Source organism: Sus scrofa, chromosome 4 (assembly GCF_000003025.6).
Source record: "Sus scrofa isolate TJ Tabasco breed Duroc chromosome 4, Sscrofa11.1, whole genome shotgun sequence".
NCBI lineage: Eukaryota > Metazoa > Chordata > Mammalia > Artiodactyla > Suidae > Sus > Sus scrofa.
In genome coordinates, this window is record NC_010446.5 from 79,695,282 (window position 1) to 79,715,177 (window position 19,896).

The 19,896-nt window shown below is 44.3% G+C and overlaps 1 protein-coding gene across 4 annotated transcripts in view; it reads left to right on the top strand.

Annotated features, from left to right (window-relative positions):
• Positions 1-19,896, top strand: part of PRKDC (protein kinase, DNA-activated, catalytic polypeptide) — a 162,772-nt gene that overhangs the window by 7,907 nt on the left and 134,969 nt on the right. For 3 of the 4 annotated variants that reach the window (XM_021089419.1, XM_021089420.1, XM_021089422.1), the window contains exons 8-16: positions 3,692-3,747; positions 3,829-3,859; positions 4,313-4,470; positions 8,802-8,948; positions 10,197-10,361; positions 10,812-10,980; positions 11,897-11,946; positions 12,544-12,669; positions 15,152-15,304. In XM_021089419.1, the coding sequence (XP_020945078.1) occupies positions 3,692-3,747; positions 3,829-3,859; positions 4,313-4,470; positions 8,802-8,948; positions 10,197-10,361; positions 10,812-10,980; positions 11,897-11,946; positions 12,544-12,669; positions 15,152-15,304 (1,055 nt within the window). Of the gene's footprint in view, positions 1-3,691; positions 3,748-3,828; positions 3,860-4,312; positions 4,471-8,801; positions 8,949-10,196; positions 10,362-10,485; positions 10,981-11,896; positions 11,947-12,543; positions 12,670-15,151; positions 15,305-19,896 lie in introns of those variants that run through there. The other variant, XM_021089421.1, reaches the window with a different exon arrangement.

Here is a 19,896-nt window from a genome sequence, read left to right on the forward strand (position 1 = left end):
ATTTTCGCTAAGGTGGGTGATAATCTCTTTGTTTTACAGGCTAGCAAACTAGAACTAAGGTAAGTAACTTCTTTGTCCTTCAGGTAGTGAGGTGGGCAGAATCACGGCACTGTGACCCCAGCCCCGTGACCGTTAGGGCACACGGCAGAGGGGAGTTGGGGCTGGAGATGTTTGTCTGCTGACCTGGGGACCTGGCTATCACAGGGCACTTAACTGTGAAGGAGGGGCAGTAGTCAGAGCTGCGCTGTGACGCCAGGAGGTTGGCTTTGAGAAGGGCCCAAGCCAGGGGTGTGAGCAGGAAGAGGCAGCCCTTAAGCCTCTAGAAAGGAACACACCGTGATGGCACCTTGACTTTGTTATTTTGCTTTTTTTTTTTTTTTTGCTGTACCCAAAGCATATGGGAGTTCCTGGGCCAGGGATCAAATCTAAGCTGCACCTGCAACCAGTGCTGCAGCAGTAGCAACGCTTGATCCTTAACCTGGTGTGCCACAGTGGGAACTTCTATTATTTTGCTTCTTTAATTGAAGTGTTGCAATGCAATATGTTGATTGTTTCAGGTGTACGGCATAGTGATCTGACAATTAAGTACCATAGGAAACCGTCTGTCACCAACAAAGTTGTCATAGTGTTGTTGACTGTGTCCTGGTGCTGTGCATTACATCTCTGGGACTCAGTATTTTATAACTGGACGTTTCTACCTCTTAATCTTCCTCACCTGTTTGACTCATTCTCCCACCTCCCTTCCCTCTGACAACCATCTGTTTGTTCTCTGTATATGTGAGTCTGCGTCAGTTTTGTTAGGCTTGTTCATCTGTTTTTTAGGCCCCCGCATGTAGGTGAGATCACATGATATATTTCTTTCTGTGACTTGTTTCACTGAGCGCAGTGTCGTCTAGGACCATCCATGGAGCTGCAGGTGGCAAGACTTCATTCTTTGTTCCAGCTGAGTCGCAGTCCTACAGATACACACACAGATGTGTACCTTTATCCATTCATCTCTTGATGGGCACTTAGGTTGCTTCCCTGTCTTGGCTGTTATAGATAATGCTGTTATGAATATTGGGGTGCATGTGTCTTTTCTTTTTTTTTTTTTTTTTGTCTTTTTGCTATTTCTTTGGGCCGCTTCCGCGGCATATGGAGGTTCCCGGGCTAGGGGTCAAATCGGAGCTATAGCCACCGGCCTACGCCAGAGCCACAGCAACGCAGGATCCGAGCTGCGTCTGCAACCTACGCCACAGCTCACGGCAACGCCGGATCGTTAACCCACTGAGCAAGGGCAGGGCCCGAATCCGCAACCTCATGGTTCCTAGTCGGATTCGTTAACCACTGCGCCACGACAGGAACTCCCGCATGTGTCTTTTCTGATTAGTGGTTTCATTTCCATCGGGTAAATACACAGGAGTGGGATTTTCTGGATCACACCATAGTTTTATTTTTAATTTTTTGAGGAACCTCCACACGTTTTTCCACAGTGGTTGCACCAGTTTACATTTCCATCAGTGGTTCCCTTTTCTCTGCATCCTTGACAGCACTCAAGGTGGCCAGCCCTTGGGGCGAGAGCCGCTTTGGAAGGATGCTGGTGCTGGTCAGGGGCACCTGGTATGGCAGGGGCGCTTTGGGGCTCTGGTGTGGCCGAGGGTGCCCACCAGGGCTGGTGGGGGATGGCTTGGAGGAGAGCAGCTGGATCGGGTCCACAGGTGAAACCAGGGCAGGGTGAGCGGTGCTGATGGGTTAGGTGGGGAGTCGGGAAAGGTGCTTGCGAGTCTGGCCAGCTAGCTGGAGGATGAGCCACACAAACAGAAGCCCACACGCAGAGGCTGGTCCCCACCAGCCCCTCTGTACCCTGAGACTGCCAACACATCGCTGCCCCCCACCCTCTGTATAAGTTAGCCCAGGACTCTCCTTCCTGGGAGCTCTGGCTGCTTTTTCCAGCTGCTGCCTCTGCGCCACTGGAACTCTGGCCCTGGTTTCCTGCAGGCCTCCAGCTCTCTCAGGTGTTGTAGGCACTCCTCCTGTGGGTGCAGCTTCTCCGGCTGCGGAGCCCGATGTGGGGTGGAGACCTTGTTCTTCGGAGGAGCCTCCAGGGCTGTGATTCCCTCTCGCCGACAGAATGCTGGGGGCGTGGGCCAGGCAGAACTGCCCCTTTGAGTGGCTGTTCCTTGGTGTCTTCAGTTGTGTCTTGAGGTCGTTCTCAGACAAAGTTTTTCTACTTGGAGCTGTGATCGTGGTGTGTCTGTGGGAGGAGGGGAGCTCGGAATCCTTCCCTGCCCCCCACCCCCCTTTATTTTATTTTTTCAGTCTTGTAATTATGCTTTATGAAGATGTTTTTCTTACTCTAAAAATATGTTCCTCATAGGAAATCCAGAACTAATAAAAAAGAAAACGAAAATCACCTGTTAGTCCACCATTAAGAAACACATGTTGCTAATATTTTGGCATGTTTCCTTCATACCTTTCTAGTTCCCAACCCACACATCCCTGGCTCCTCTAGCAGCACCTCATCTAAAAGACTTCCCAGACCTTTCATCATGACCTGACACCTTGATTTTAGCTCAGTGCCATCCATTTCAGAGTTCTCAACTTCCAGGACTACATGGTAATAAGTTTGTGTGGTTTTAAGCCACTAAGTTTATGATAATTTATTACAACAGCAACAGGAAGCTAATCTAACCAGCCTGTGGCAAGATTGAGGTTTAAGCCTGGGCATGAGGCTAAAATGTAGATGTTGGGCGTAGTGTGATTCTGTGACCGCAGGCACCAGGGCTGCATACCCACCCGCTCATTCATGGGACACCTAGTTGCTGGGTGCCTTTTGTCTGCCGACTGATGCTTTGGGCGAAGTGATGAGAGTCCCCAGCTCCTTGCCATGGTGAGTGTCTGCAGGAGACAGATGAGGCGCTTCGCAGGTTTCAGCGCTTCTTTGGGCAGACACGCTGGGTGCAGTGAATAGGCATGTGGGAGTGTGGGGAGATGGAAGAGGCACAGCGGGTGGTTCTCCTCAAGGGGGAACGAGAGGCGACGGCCTGCAGGCTGGCACAGAGCCGGCTGGGAAGGGCATGCCAGGCGGAGTGGCCTGTGAGTACCCGGCGGCAGCCTGCGGCTGTGGCAGGCAGGCTCAGGAGGGCTGGGCTGCCTGATGTGGCACTCTAGTGGTGAGCTTGCCCAGCCTGTGGGGGCCAAGTGTGAGGGGCTTCTAAGGCGAGCCCTGGTTTTCCTATAGGGAGCAGCTGTGCCAGTGGCTGACCAGCTGAAGGCATCGGGGGCGTGGCCTCGGCGGGCGTGAGCAGCTAAAGTCTTGCCCAGGTTGCTGAGCGGCAGGCGGAAGCTGCGCTTTCTGTGTTGGTTACGTTTAGCTGTGGTGGCTCCGCAGCCTCCAAGCATCTGTAGGGCTGGATCCTGCGGGGGAAGGAGCCGGCTTCCGACGTCTTCAGAGAGGAGCTGAGAGCATGAGCAGGGTTAGCTCTGGAGCCAGTGCAGAGAAGCAGGGAGTCTGCTGCCAGGAACTGGCTTGTGTCTAGCTCGGCACAGGCAGCTCCAGTGGGGTTCAGAGCACAAGCTGACGGGTGCTTAAGGGTCAGCGGAGTGAAGGCTTGGCGAGGGTGCCGCCTGAACTAGGTTGCTTGTAGGGTTCTTGTGAGGTGTGTCCTTGATGCACTTGTGATCTGACAGCCTGTGTTCTCTTTTTCCCCAGATCCCCAGACTTCAAGGGAGATTTTTGATTTTGCATTAAAGGCAATCCGTCCTCAGGTAGGATGAATATTTTCTCTAATTCCTTTACAGTTGAAACTTGTGATTGTCAAACACTGATGGTAAATTTTTTTTTGATAGATTGATCTGAAGAGATATGCGGTGCCTTTGGGTAAGAGTCTACATTTAATGAAGTGGAATGTTTCCGATTAAGTTGATGCCTTGAGTGAACTTTTGCTTAAATTGTGAATGAGAGCATGATGACACCTGTGACTGACATGCCTATGTGGTAATTGATGGGAGTTTACACAGGCAGAGGTGGCAGGCAGAGGTGGTCACATTTAGATTATGTGACTTCAGAAAACTGCTTTAGAGCAACTTTCAGGGAATTCAGATTGTTTGATTCTGACTTTATCTAAACAAATCCCGATCCTACTTCTGATGCTTGTTTTGGGGTCATTGGCCAAGTCATGGCCCTCTTGGTTCCAGTGGAGGTCTGAGAGGGTCCTATGTCATTAGCGATGATTAGTAATGATGCTGGAGCTTGGGGAGCACAGTTTGACTTTTGACACTTGTTCCACCCTTGGTTGTCCTACTCTAAGTGTGATGTGTTTTGCATCTGCAGCTGGCCTGTGCTTATTTACGCTGCATGCCTCCCAGTTTAGCACTTGCCTTCTGGACAACTACGTTTCCTTATTTGAAGTCCTGTCAAAATGGTGTAGCCATCCAAACATGGAATTGAAAAAAGCTGCACATTCAGCTCTGGAATCTTTTCTGAAACAGGTACTATTTAAAAATATTTTATGCAAAAAATTAAATTCCCATATTGTGTGTGAGCATTTGAAAATGAGTACAGGCTCATCTCTGGTGCTTAGGGAAGGTTGGCCACCAGGCGCAGGGTGGCAGCCGGTCTGGGGGAGAGCTTGGAAAGCAGCAGATCGGTCAGGGCCTCAGAGCCAAGGCTGGACAGAAGAAGGGGCAGCAGTGGAGAGGCAGGAGGGAGGATGGGGGTCAGGGTCGGGGTCAGTGGTCCTAAGACAAGATGCTTCTCTGCGTTGCTAGGAGACTGAGGAGAGCCCACCTGCCCTGGGGTGTTTCCATCCAGGTGGGATGTGGGCGTGGAGCCCGAGCCAGCAGTTGGCAAGGCGTCTCCATCAACCAAGGCGCGTGTACCTGTGCTTCTGTGCGCCTAGTGGCAGCTGGAAATTCCCGAGGACCAGGCTGGTGGTGGGAGTTAGCCTGGCTGGGTTGGCCCTGATGGAAGAGCCGAGCAGCGGTGCTGGAGTGGGGGTTAGATTCACAGGCTGACCCGAAGACCTCACCCGTGGCACAGTCGGGGTCCATGCAGAGACCCCCACACCTTGTTTATGGACTTCGGGTTGTTCCTGGTTTGGGGCTCTTTGAAAGAAAACAGCTGAGAACATTCATGACCAAGTGTTTTCGTGGGCATGTGCTTTCTCTCAGTAAACACCTAGCAGTGGTATTGCTGGGTCACATGGTATATTTTAACTTATAAGAAACTGCTAAGCTCTTTTCCAAACTAGTTGCACTGTTTTACATTCCCACTGGTGAGCCCTAGTCTCTCCACATTCTTGCCAGCACCTGACACAGTCACCCTTTAATTTTAGCCCTTCTCGTGGTTGTGCCGTCACCTGCTGTGGTTTTGAGTTTCTGTTGAGTCTGTTGATGATCTTTTTTTCCTGTGGTGGTTTGTCAATTCTTATGTTTTGTGAAGTATTCATGCAGATATTTTGCTTGTTTTAAAATCAGGTTGTATGTTTTTTAATCAACGAGCTATAAATATTCTTTATACAGTCGGGAGGCAAATTCTTTTTTCAAAATATTGCAGATAGTTTTCCTTTGTGGCTTTTGTTTTCATTTTCTTAACTGCCTTTTTTGAAGAGCAGGAGTTTGAAGCTTAAGTCCAAGCTCCCAGTGTTCCAGCTGACTCTCTTGCTGACCTCAGAAACTTTTGCCAGTCCGTGGTTGCAAAGGTTTTCTCATCGTTTTCTGCAAGAAGTTTTATGGTTCATAGTTTTAGCATTTACATTTAGGTCTATGATCCATTTTGAATTAACTCTTTTTTTTTTTTTTTCTTTTTATCCCCACTTTTTAGGGCCGTACCCACGGCATATGGAAAGTTCCCAGGCTAGGGGGCAAATCAGAGCCACAGCAAGGTGGGATCCAAGCCACATCTACAACCTACACCACAGCTCACGGCAATGCCAGATCCCTGATCCACTGAGCCATGCCAGGAATGAAACCTGCATCCTCCTGGACACTAGTCAGATTCGATTCCACTGCACCACAAGGGGAACTCCTGAATTAACTTTTGTGTGTGCTGTAAAGGAAGGTTTAAAGGTGCTTTTTTTCCTCTCCCATTTTTTTGGTTTGAGCATCACTTGCTAAAGGTTGCTTTCCCTCTCGACTAACCTGGGCACTTTTGTCACAAGTCAGTTAACCAAGTGTGTGAGTATGTTGTGGACTTATATTTCACTGGTCTGTTTGTCTGTTTGTATAGTACCTCACTGTCTTTTTTTTTTTTTTTTTTTTGCTTTTTAAGGGCGATACCCTAGGCATATGGAGGTTCCCAAGCTAGGGGTCGAATCAGAGCTACAGCTGCTGGCATACACCACCTCTCACAGCAACGCCAGATCCTTAGCCCACTGAACGAGGCCAGGGATAAAACCTGCAACCTCGGAGTTCCCGTTGTGGCACAGTGGTTAACGAATCCGACTAGAAGCCATGAGGTTGTGGGTTCGATCCCTGCCTTGCTCTGTGGGTTAAGGATCTGGCATTGCCATGAGCTGTGGTGTAGGTTGCAGACACGGCTCGGATCTCGCGTTGCTGTGGCTGTGGTGTAGGTTGGCGGTTGCAGCTCCGATTGGACCCCTAGCCTGGGAACCTCCATATGCCGAGGGAGCGGCCCTAGAAAAGGCAAAAAGACAAAACAACAACAAAAAAAACCTCTGCAACCTCATGGGCCCTAATGGGCCCTAGTCAGATTTGTTTCTCCTGTGCCGTGACAGGAACTCCTTTTTTATTTTTATTTTTTTTTAGTACCTCACTGTCTTGATGACTGCAGCTTTCTGTTAAGTCTTGAAATTAGGCGATGGATGTCTTCCAACTTAGTTTTTCTTTTCCATTGTTTTGACTTTTTTTTTTTTTTTTGTCTTTTTGCCTTTTCTAGGGCCACTCCCTTGGCATATGGAGGTTCCCAGGCTAGGGGTCTAATCAGAGCTATAGCTGCCGGCCTCTGCCACAGCCACAGCAACACGGGATCTGAGCCACATCTGCGACCTACACCACAGCTCATGGCAACGCCAGATCCTTAACCCACTGAGCAAGGCCAGGGATCGAATCTGCAACCTCATGGTTCCTAGTTGGATTCGTTAACCACTGAGCCATGACAGGGACTCCTTGAGTGCACATTTTTTAATTTAAACGTTACTCCTGTGGGAAGGAAGTTTTTCCTTTTTTATTTAATAGCATTATGTAAAGTTGTTAAAAACATGGCAGGATACTAGCATGTAATTTAAAAATGTAGAAAAATACAAAGGAGATTGTTAAATCTTTTGAAATCTTACCACCAGGAAAAAAAAAATCACCATTTTGGTGGTGATGCTTCTAGGCACCCTTTCTCTGTCTGTTGTCCCCGTCTCGTTATCTCCTTTCCCCAAGGAAGAGGATGGGGAAGGAAGGAGGGAGAGAGTTTGACATCAAGGAGTAATTATTTGTAATTTCTGTAGTCCTGAAATTTTCTGCTCTGTGGGCTCTGTTTTCCTCCTGCATCTTGGGATCTACTTGATGAACTGTAGTGGCAACATACAGATAATATGTGTCATTGTATTAGCAAAAATGTGGTAACCTCTTGTCTACCATTGGGGAATTATTTTCAAGTTTATGCTACTATATACAGAAAATAATTGGGTAAATATGCATAAAAGGGACTTCCCATTGTGGCTCAGCAGTAATGAACCCAACTAGTATCCATGAGGACATGAGTTTAATCCCTGGCCTTGCTCAGTGGGTTAAGGATCTAGCAGGTTCAAGCCCTGGCCTTGCGCAGCAGGTTAAGGATCCAGCGTTGCTGTGGTGTAGGTCTGATTTGACCCCCGGCCTGGGAACTTCTATGTGCTGCAGGTGTGGCCCTAAAAAGCAAAAAATAAATAAATAAATAAATAAAAAGGGTGTTTGTTGAAAGTAAAATAGTAAAAATTTAGAAACAGCTTAAATGTGTAAACATTATAATATGTTCATAAAATGAAAAACTGTTCTGCGACTAAGATGACAGCGTGTGTTCCTTCCTGAGGAGCGTGTTCAGGAGTCTGGGAAGGGGATCTAGGATGCCACGTACCTGACGTCTGCTCTCCTGAAACGGATGGGCGCCAGGTGCTGCAGGGGCGTGTTCAAGGCCTGGGGGCTGGTGCGGGGCCTGGTTGGCCACACAGGGCCCTGTCTTCTCTCTGCCTTTGCTGATTTCCTGGCTTCTTCCCATTCTGGCCTCAGACCGTCTTAGCGGATTTAGGAATTGGGGTCGCCTGATGCCCTGCCATCCCTGTCTTTAGGCCATTGACTCTTGGCGTGGTGAGCAGTGGTCTCCTTGCTTCTCAGAGTACTTCTTGCCTCATGGAATTTCAGCTTTATATTTTGTAGCTTATTTTGCAAAATGAGATGCTGTGTCTTTCTGATATTAGTTCTGAACCCTATTCTGTGTTGCCCTACTGGGGGTCCAGTCTGTTGGTGACTCTGAACTCACTGGCCACTGGGCCTGCCTCACCGTGAGTCGCAGATGAGTCTAAAGATGATTTCTGCTTCAGCAGGAGCCTTAGCCCCGGAGCTTGTGTTACATGTGTACATTTTTCTGCATTTACCTGGTCTCTTTCAGTTGCTTTCTCTAGGAAAAATGCGTCATGTGTAATAAAGGCTTACTTAAGAAAGTGCCTTTTCCAAACCTAATGGAGACCAAGCAAGTTGACTGGTTCTTTACAGTAAAAGTGACTGTGGTGGCAATAGCCCCTAGGTCACATCCAGTCCAGCAGTTCTAGCCTTCCCACGTTTGCATAGGTTTCTTTGTTAAACATACTTCTCCAGGGAACGTCATGCTCTTGCAGGTTTCTCTGATGGTGGCCGGCGATGCTGAGAAGCACAGGAGCAAGCTGCAGTACTTCATGGAGCAGTTCTACGGGATCATCAGAGACAGCGATGCCAGCAGCAAGGATTTGTCTGTCGCCATTCGTGGATATGGACTGTTTGCAGGGGTGGGGCTCCTTCATTTCTCTTTTCAGTTTCATTCGAGTGTTTAGAGGAGTGTGATTTATTGCATTTTGAATAGCATCTCACACTTGTGGTGTTGTTCTTTTTTGCTTTGTTAATTTGTTTTTTCAGTGCCTGCTATGTACTGGAATTCTGTCTGTGTATTATTTCAAATAGTCATAACTTTCCTACAAGTTTTTAGGAGTATTATTCCACTTTACAGATGAGGAAAGTGAGGCCCAGAGAAATGAGGTCACCTGTGAAAGGACACAGTTAACAGGTGACAGAACAAGATGTAATTCCAGCCTGAGGACTAGAGATACCACGTTTTCCCTGTGCTGTGCTCCCGTTCCTGGGGAAGGGACGTCGAGCTCCATGACACTCACTGCTTAGCAAAGGCCCCAGGGCTACGGGTGGTCTATTGAGGGTTGTGAAGTGTAGCTGAGGTTGCTTCCTTCCTGGTGGATAAGTGGTGTCTGCTGGACAGACAGAGTCCCCCGCTGCCTCTCTGTGCTGACCTGCCCACCAGCGAGACTCCCAGCCTTCTACTCTCACACCTTGTTTCATCCCTGAAACGTCCTCATTTGCTTCTAGATGATCTTTCCCCTTCAAAAAATCTTCATTTGTCTCTTTTGTCCTTCCTAGGGCAGAAGAGCCAGTGTGACAAGGCTGAGAGGTGCCCAGTAGTGAGGGGTGTCTAGCCTCATGGCCAAGCGCTAACTCTTGTGGACATGTTCATGGTGCTTAGGTGCACACTTGACTGAGTTAGGTGGTCAGAGCGTGGCCTCAGGCAGGAAGGAAGGGAGAGCACTCTGAACAGGCACAGGGCCGGAGCCTTCCGGAGGCTGGGCTGCACCTTACGTCTGAGGAAGCCCTTGCACCACCCTCAGTGGGCAGTGGGTGGCCGGTCAGACTGTGAGTTATGAAGGTAGCGCAGTCCCGCGTGCTCTATGGGTGTGCTTCTGTCCCTCATCTGGGCCACTGGCCTCTGCACAGGGACTCCCCTCCTTTGTCCAGTGCCTAGAATGCAAGTGTGATTAGTAGGTGTTTTGTGTATCAGTAACAGTTTAGTATGGCTTTCAGATTTTTTTCAAGTATCTTTATAACATACACTATTTAATATCTGTATTTCTTCTCCATTAAAAAGCTTTTTAATATTCAGTTTATGACAATGTGGCTTAACACAAAACCTTATGTATCATTACTTAGACGTTGGTAAGGTTGACCAAGAGTGTTGTTTACCTTTTCTCAAGCCTTGCAAGGCTATAAATGCCAAAGATGTTGACTTCATGTACGTGGAGCTCATTCAGCGCTGCAAGCAGCTATTCCTGGTGGAGACGGACACTGCTGAGGACCACGCCTACCAGATGCCCGCTTTCCTCCAGTCTCTGGCCAGCGTCCTGCTTTACCTGGATACAGTAAGGGAAAGAGTTACTGAAAAGGAGTACATCTTTTACTATTTTATCTCAGTTCTTCAAGTAATCTGGTGGAATAGTAGGAGTTTTATGCATTCGGTACAGGCACCTTTGTGATCAAGGGGGTGTTTTTAGTTAGTATTTCGGGTTGGTATAATTTTGATCCTGAAACTTGACATTTTGTTCCCAAAGTAGGAAAAATTATCTGGTGCTCTTTTTATCTTTCTAAAAGATTAAGATTGTTGCTCGGGATGGAATTAATTATACCTTGAGTATCATTCAGATGGTTTCCTTCTGATTTTTTTAGTCACAGCAGTGAATGTTAAGCCTATTAGCAGATTAGATAAGAGGCTCTGCTGTGTGTCCGGCTGGGTTCTGGTCGCTGTGGCGCTTTGGGTATCTTTGTGCTTGTTTACTCCCTCCCCTGACTTCAGCTGGCTTTCTTCTCTGAAGCTTCCTGAGGTCTATACTCCGGTTCTGGAACATCTTATTGTTGCACAGATAGACACTTTTCCACAATACAGTCCAAAAATGCAGTCTGTGTGTTGCAAAGCCATAGTGAAAGTGTTCCTGGCCTTAGCGGAAAAAGGACCAGTTCTCTGGAATTGCATTGGTACTGTGGGTGAGTTTGGAATTCACTCTTGTTTTTATGATGATGATGATGAATACCTAACGTGTTGTTTGATATAGATAAAGAACATCTGGTTTGCTTTTCTTTTTTCTTTTCTTTTTAGGCCTGTACCTGAGGCATATGGAGGTTCTCAGGCTAGGGGTGGAATTGGATCTACAGCTGCTGGCTTACACCACAGCCACAGTAATACAGAATCTGAGCCGTGTCTGTGTCCTACACCACAACTCACGGCAACTCCGGATCCTTAACCCACTGAGCGAGGCCAGGGATCGGGCCCACAAACTTATGGTTACTAGTCAGCTTCGTTTCTGCTGTGCCACAACGGGAACTCCTATTATATCTTAAAAAAAACCATTTTTTTTTATTATAGTTGATTTATATTTATTCTATCTTTTGATGCCTCTTAAAGAACTCCTGATGTTTTGGCGGACCAAAATCTCCTTTTTCTATCTTTTTTTGAATTCTTTTCTCTTGCTTTTGAATCTTAATAGTCTGAAATTTAAAAGTAAAGATAATAGCAAACTTAGGGAAAAAGATTGAGAGGTATATTATGTTAAAAAACAATGGCTGGAAGTTCCTCTTGTGGATCAGTGGGTTAAGAACCTGACATAGTGTCCATGAGGATACAGGTTTGATCCTTGGCCTCGCTCAGTGGGTTAAGGATCCAGTGTTGCTGTGGCTGTGGTTTAGGTCGCAGACGTGTCTTGGATCTGGGTTGTTGTGGCTGTGGTGTAGGCCGGCAGCTGCAGCTCCAATTCAACCCCTAGCCTGGGAACTTCCATATGCTGCAGGTGCGGCCCTAAAAAGAAAAAAAGAAAAAAAATGGCTGTAATTTCATTGAAGGTTTGTTTTTGTTTTTATTGAGGGTTTGGTTTATTTTTCAGTTTTTCATTTTCTTTTTTTTTAGTGCATCAGGGTTTAATCAGAATATGCTCTAAACCAGTGGTTCTTCAAAAGGTAAATTCTGACTCTGATTTGAAAATTAGCCTTTATTATCTTGTGAGTTAGAGATGTTGCTGGAGGTTTCAGTATGTGAATGTATAAAAGTGGCTTTTTTGTTATTAGCCATGCCTCACATTCTGAAAAGTGTAGGATGTAATACCTGTGTATTTTTTTAGGTAAATGAACTTCTAGGTTATGCAACATCCCTAAACATGACCTATTATGCATACATTTTTACAAAAAGGGATATTTCTTCTCTTGAAACTCCAGTACCAAGTACTTAGGTGTGTGATGGGAGGCATGTCTTAGTTATTTGAAGTACAGGAAATAGAATGAGGTGAGAGATCTATGTCCGAAGGTGAGATAAGTTATTTATGACACATACCTTTGGTATTGTTTTGAAGCATTTGTTAGTGCATTGCTATTTTAGTCCCAGTTAGAAATTCATGACTTTTTCCCCAAGTTTTTATTATGCTTTCACACTATGCTATCTTCCTTAACCAAATTGTAGCCTCCAGCTGGTGGCTGTTTTCGTTGAGAGAATTCTGAAATCAGGAAGTGGTGCTTGTTCTGAGAATCCGTCCTCAGTACTTGGTGTCTGTCTTCCCCCAGGGTGCGGAGTCTGAATCTGAGGATGCCCATGCATCAGAGGAAGTTAGGACCAGAGGGTGGAAAGTGCCCACATACAGAGACTACTTGGATCTTTTTAGAAATCTCCTGAGCTGTGACCAGACAATGGTAAAAACAACAGGTCTAAAGCCATAGAAGTACCTTGGTTCCTCTTTATTAGCCTCCACGTTTTACACACTTAGGACTTAATTATTTCAGAAGTATATTTTATTAGCTTTCAATTTTTTTTTTTTTTTTTTTTTTTTTTTTTGCTTTTCAGGGCTATACCCTTGGCACATGGAAATACCCAGGCTAGGGTTGGAATTGGAGTTGCAGCTGTCGGCCTATGCCACAGCTCATGGCAGTGCTGGATCCTTAACCTGCTGAGCGAGGCAAGGGATCAAACCTGAGTTCTCATGGATACTAGTCAGGTTCGTTTCTGCTGAGCCATGACAGGAACTCCCAAAAAGTTTTATTTTAAATTTTTTAATCTTTTTTTTTTAATCCTTTTGGGGCCTCACCTGCAGCATGTGAAAGTTCCCAGGCTAGGGGTTGAATTGGAGCTGCAGCTGCCAGCCTACTCCACAGCCACAGCAACTTGGGATCTGAGCCGTGCTTGTGACCTATACCTCAGCTCCCTGCGATGCCAGATCCTTAAGCCACTGAGCAAGGCTAGATATCAAACCTGCATCCTCTTGGATACTAGTCAGATTCATTTTCCCACTGTGCCACAACAGGATCTCCCCAAAAAGTCTTATTTTTAAAATTTAAAATTTTTTATTTTTTTGGCCATGCCTACAGCATGCAGAAGTTCTGGGCTAGAGATTGAACCTGTGCCACAGCAGTGACAGTGCTGGATCCTTAACCCACTGCATCGCCAGGAAACTCCAATAGTTGTTTTTTTTTTTTTTTAAGTACTTCAAGTAATGAAAAATTAAAACAGTGTATGTTAGCATAGTTAAAGTGAGACTAGGAAAAAAAATCAATTAAAAGGAACAAAATCTCAGAACTCAAATTTAAAATTAATTACTGTAGCTGGGTCCTTCTTCATTTTGTTATTCATTTATTAGGGCCACACCTACAGCATTTAGAAGTTCCTGGGCTAGAGGTTGAATCAGAGCTGCAACTGCTGACTTGTGCACAGCAGTGCAGGAGCCAAGCCACATTTACGACCTACATCACAGCTCACGGCAACTCAGGATCCTTAATTCACTGAGCGAGGCCAGGGATCAAAGCTGAATCCTCATGGATACTAGTTGGATTCTTAACCTGCTGAACCACAACGGGAACTCCAAGGGTCCTCCTTTTAGCTTAAGAAGCAGCATTCATGATATATAGTTGGTGCTATGTTGTTCCTTTGAGCAGATCCAGCCTGGTAGATGACAAAAATGTGACAGTGTTATCATCTTGGAAGAGCTGTGTTCTCATCTGTTAAACTGACCTAATAGGTCTTATGATTGTTGGTGCACAGCTGTTTTTCATGATTAGCATAATGCCTCCTGCCTCATGTTTCTGGCCAATTTTTTTTTTTTTTTTTTGTCTTTTTGCCTTTTCTAGGACCGCTCCTGTGGCATATGGAGGTTCCCAGGCTAGTGGTCTAATCGGAGCTGTAGCTGCAGGCCTAAGCCAGAGCCACAGCAACGCAGGATCTGAGCCACATCTGCAAACCTCACCACAGCTCACGGCAGTGCCGGATCCTTAACCCACTGAGCAAGGCCAGGGACCGAACCCGAAACCTCATGGTTCCTAGTCAGATTTGTTAACCACTGCGCCACAACGGGAACTCCCTGGCCCATGTTTCTTAGTGCCTGCTTTAAGCCAGTTTCTGGCTACCATGTAACATAAAGTCTTTGACAAAGCATTAATAGCCTAGGAGAAGCAATTTTTCTCAAAAGATGGTTCCCATCCTCTGAAAAAAATCTTAGTAGTTTTTGTTATTGAGGTAAAATTGTGTAGTAATGTTAGTAATTTTACCTAAAAGAATTCTTTCTTTATTTTGGTCACGCCCATGGCATATGGAAGTTCCTGGGCCTGGGCTCAAACCCATGCCAGAGCTGTGGCAATACCACATCCTTAACCCGTTGTTCCCAATGGGAATTCCAAATAGTTCTGTCTTCTGTGTGATGTTAGGTGTATTTTGAGGTAAGTTCCATAGAATATTTTAGGAAAGGCATTTTTGAAGAAGTAATAGATAATAGTGCTTTAAAATCCATTCTGAGGATATTTGTCTGTATGCATGTACATGTGTGTATTAATATGTGTATATGTGTGTGCATGTGTATTTGCGTGAATACATACATGACAGGTGTGTATAGTGCACACACACAAAGTTCGTGAAGTAAACACTTTGGCAAGGATTGCCCTAAATCTTCTCCTCCTCTGCTGTGTATGTGTAAGTGTTTGTTATGTTACTGGCCAGTCGTATCTGACTAAAATGATATTGCCCTAATAGTTTAGGAAGTACATTTTCCAGCTTGAAACCTTTGAAGTAAATCTATAGTTTGCACAGCAGTTTCCATTGTACCTAAATTTGCATGTATATCTGTATGTCATAATGCTAATTTAATGCACTTTTTTGCAGATTTTGAACTTTATTTTTTTTTATTTTAAGGATTCTCTTTTAGCAGATGAAGCATTTCTCTTTGTGAATTCCTCCCCTCGAAGTCTGAGTCGTATGCTGTACGATGAATTTGTAAAGTCAGTTTTGAAGATTGTGGAGAAATTGGATCTTACACTAGAAAGGCAGAATGTTGCAGAGAAAGAGGTTAGATTTTGTCGTAATAATTCTGAACTATTTTTATACCATCTCTCTGTAGAGTGTTGCAGGAAATTGGTTTCTTCAGTATTACTATGTGTCATTGATCCTTTTCTATTTGAGTTGCATAATGTATAGAAAATATTCTGTAGTAGATGGTTTAAAAAGCAATTTATATGTTGAATAACAGAGCAGTTTTTTTTTTGGAAAAAATTATTGCAAGGATTGTTACTCATTCTTAAGCAATATTAAAGAGCCAGATCTTGTTTAGGGTAGAGGTTTTTGCAGTAAGATTGGGAGACCTGGGATCCCTCTGTTTCCTAGCAGGGGAGACGCTATGCTCTTGAGACAGTAGATAGTAGGCAGAGGCAGACCAGGAAGAATGCCCCCTCCCCTTTTTCTGCACTGTTTTCCTGGCCGGGGTCACAGGTGTATGACCTGGAGTGAAACTGCGGCTCAGGGCTGCTGTCCTCTGAGGATTTTTAGTACCAGAACACTCAGATAACGAGACTCGTGGCAAAATGCAGTTGACTCTTGAGCCCTGTGGTCCTTGGAGTTGATTTTGCATGTCAAGGTCTGTGCATGTGCGGCCGAGCCCAAAGCCATGTGGGGGCAGAGTAAGGCCCTTGCTGCACTGGTAACCTTCTGCTCTTACACTTATTGGCAGGGACGCCAAGTGTGGTCTGTCGCTCTTTACGCTTTCTGCTATGCATGTCTAAAGCATTTCATTAACCCTGTGCCCTGGGGACTCACCAGGCCTCTCAGCTACCCATCCGCGTTTGGAGCACACGTACTAGTCTCTGTCTCTGCTCCCCTGGCATCTTCCAGGGGAAGATAAGTCCAAGCTCCTGATCCCTCCCACTCCCTCCCCCTCCCATCAGGCAGCCACAAGTCTCTTCTCCAAGTCCATGATTTTCTTTTCTGAGGAGATGTTCATTTGTGCTGGATATTAGATTCCAGTTATAAGTGATATCATATGGTATTTGTCTTTGTCTTTCTGGCTCATTTCACTCAGTATGAGATTCTCTAGTTCCATCCATGTTGCTGCAAATGGCATTATGTCATTCTTTTTTATGGCTGAGTAGTATTCCATTGTGTATATATACCACATCTTCCAAATCCAATCCTCTGTGGATGGACATTTGGGTTGTTTCCATGTCCTGGCTATTGTGAATAGTGCTGCAATGAACATGCGGGTGCACGTGTCTCTTTTAAGTAGAGTTTTGTCTGGGTAGATGCCCAAGAGTGGGATTGCGGGGTCATATGGAAGTTCTATGTATAGATTTCTAAGGTATCTCCAAACTGTTCTCCATAGCGGCTGTACCAGTTGACATTCCCACCAACAGTGCAGGAGGGTTCCCTTTTCTCCACAGCCCCTCCAGCACTTGTTATTTGTGGATTTATTTATGATGGCCATTCTGACTGGTGTGAGGTGATGTCTCATGGTAGTTTTGATTTGCATTTCTCTTATAATCAACGATGTTGAGCATTTTCTCCTGTATTTGCTGGCCATCTGTATATCTTCTTTGGAGAAATGTCTATTCAGGTCTTTTGCCCATTTTTCCATTGATTGATTGGCTTTTTTGCTGTTGGGTTATATAAGTTGCTTATATATTCTAGAGATTAAGCCCTTGTCCATTGCATCATTTGAAACTGTTTTCTCCCATTCTGTAAGTTGTCTTTTTGTTTTCTTTTTGGTTTCCTTTGCTGTGCAAAAGCTTTTCAGTTTGATGAGGTCCCATGGGTTTATTTTTGCTGTAATTTCTATTGCTTTGGGAGACTGACCTGAGAAAATATTCATGATGTTGATGTCAGAGAGTGTTTTGCCTACTTTTTCTTCTAGAAGTTTGATGGTGTCCTGTCGTATATTTAAGTCTTTCAGCCATTTTGAGTTTATTTTTGTGCATGGTGTGAGGGTGTGTTCTAGTTTCATTGCTTTGCATGCAGCTCTCCAGGTTTCCCAGCAATGCTTGCTGAATAGACTTTCTTTTTCCCATTTGATGTTCTTGCCTCCCTTGTCAAAGATGAATTGACCATAGGTGTCAGGGTTTATTTCCGGGCTCTCTATTCTGTTCCATTGGTCTGTCTGTCTGTTTTGATACCAGTACCACACTGTTGTGATGACTGTGGCTTTGTAGTATTTCTTGAAGTCTGGGAGAGTTATGCCTCCTGCTTGGTTTTTGTTTCTCAGGATTGCTTTGGCGATTCTGGGTCTTTTGTGGTTCCATATAAATGTTTGGATTGTTTGTTCTAGTTCTGTGAAAAATGTCATGGGTCATTTGATAGGGATTGCATTGAATCTGTAGATTGCTTTGGGTAGTATGGCCATTTTTACAGTATTGATTTTCCCAATCCAGGAACATGGAATATCTTTCCATTTCTTTACATCTCCTTTGATTTCTTTGATTAAAGTTTTATAGTTCTCGTCATATAGGTCCTTTACCTCCTTTGTCAGGTGTATTCCGAGGTATTTGATTTTGTGAGGTACAATTTTAAAAGGTATTGTATTTTTGTATTCCTTTTCTAATATTTCATTGCTGGTATACAGAAATGCCACTGACTTCTGAATGTTAATCTTATAGCCTGCTACTTTGCTGAATTTATTAATCAGTTCAAGTAGTTTTGGGGTTGAGTCCTTAGGGTTTTCTATGTATAGTATCATGTCGTCTGCATACAGTGACAGTTTTATCTCTTCTCTTCCTATATGGATGCCTTTTATTTCTTTTGTTTGTCTAATTGCTGTGGCTAGGACTTCCAAAACTATGTTGAAGAGCAGTGGTGAGAGTGGGCATCCCTGTCTTGTTCCAGATTTGAGTGAGAAGGCTTTGTTTTTCCTCATTGAGGATTATATTTGCTGTGGGTTTATCATAAATGGCTTTGATTATATTCAGGAATGTTCCCTCTATACCCACTTTGGCGAGGGTCTTGATCATGAATGGATGTTGGACTTTGTCAAATGCTTTTTCTGTGTCTATTGAGATGATCATATGATTTTTGACTTTTTTTTTGTTAATGTGGTGTATGATGTTGATTGATTTGCGTATGTTGAACCATCCTTGTGAACCTGGGATGAACCCAACCTGGTCATGGTGTATGATTTTTTTGATATGTTGTTGGATTTGGTTGGCTAAGATTTTGTTGAGAATTTTTGCATCTATATTCATCAATGATATTGGGCGATAGTTTTCTTTTTTGGTGGTATCTCTGTCTGGTTTTGGAATGAGGGTGATGGTGGCCTCATAGAATGTCTTTGGGAGTATTCCTTCTTCTTCAACCTTTTGAAAGAGTTTAAGGAGGATGGGCACCAATTCCTCTTTATATGTTTGATAAAATTCACCTGTGAAGCCATCTGGTCCTGGACTTTTATTTGTAGGGAGTGATTTTATGACCTCTTCAATTTCATTTCTAGTGATCGGTCTGTTCAGTTGGTCTGTTTCTACTTGATTCAGTTTTGGCAGGCTGTAAGATTCTAGAAAATTGTCCATTTCTTCCAGATTGTCAAACTTGTTGCCATATAGTTGTTCATAGTATTCTCTTATGTTTTTTTGTATTTCTGCAGAATCCGTTGTGATTTCTCCTTTTTCATTTCTAATTTTGGTTATTTGGGTTCTTTCTCTCCTCTTTTTAGTGATGTCTGGCCAGGGGTTTGTCAATTTTGTTTACTTTTTCAATGAACCAGCTCTTGGTTTTATTAATTTTCTCTATTGTTTTTTGAGTCTATTTTATTGATTTCTTCTTTGATCTTTATAATTTCCTTCCTTCTGCTGACTTTAGGCCTTTTTTGTTCTTCTTTTTCTAATTCGTTTAGGTGGAGGGTTAAGTTGTCAATTTGGGATCTTTCTTCTTTTTTGAGAAAGGCCTGTATTGCTATAAATTTCCCTCTGAGCACTGCTTTCGCAGCATCCCATAGATTTTGAGAGGTTGTGTCTTCATTATCATTTGTTTCAAGGTATTTTTTAATTTCCTTCTTGATTTCCTCATTGACCCATTGGTTTTTTAGTAGCATGTTGTTTAGTCTCCATGTGGTAGGTTTTTTCTCTTTCCTTTTCCCGTGGTTGGTTTCTAATTTCATGGCATTGTGGTCAGAAAAGATACTTGAGATAATTTCTATGCTCCTAAATTTATTGAGGTTAGCTTTGTGTCCCAATATGTAGTCGATTCTTGAGAATGTTCCATGAGCATTTGAGAAGAATGTGTATTCTGCTTTTTTTGGATGTAGTGTCCTGAAGATATCAATTAAGTCTAACTTTTCTATTATTTCCTTTAGGGTCTCTGTTGCTTTATTGGTTTTCTGTCTAGAGGATCTGTCCATTGATGTGAGGGGGGTATTAAGGTCTCCTACTATGATTGTATTCTCATCAATATCTCCCTTTATGTCTGTTAATATTTGTGGTATGTATCTGGGTGCTCCTATATTTGGGGCATATATGTTGACGATAGTAACATCCTCTCCTTGGATGGATCCTTTAATCATTAAGTAGTGTTCTTCTTTGTCTTTCTTTATGTCTTTTGTTTTAAAGTCTATTTTGTCTGTTATGAGCGTTGCGAGTCCTGCTTTTCTGTCATGTCTATTGGCGTGAAATATTTTTCCCCACCCTTTC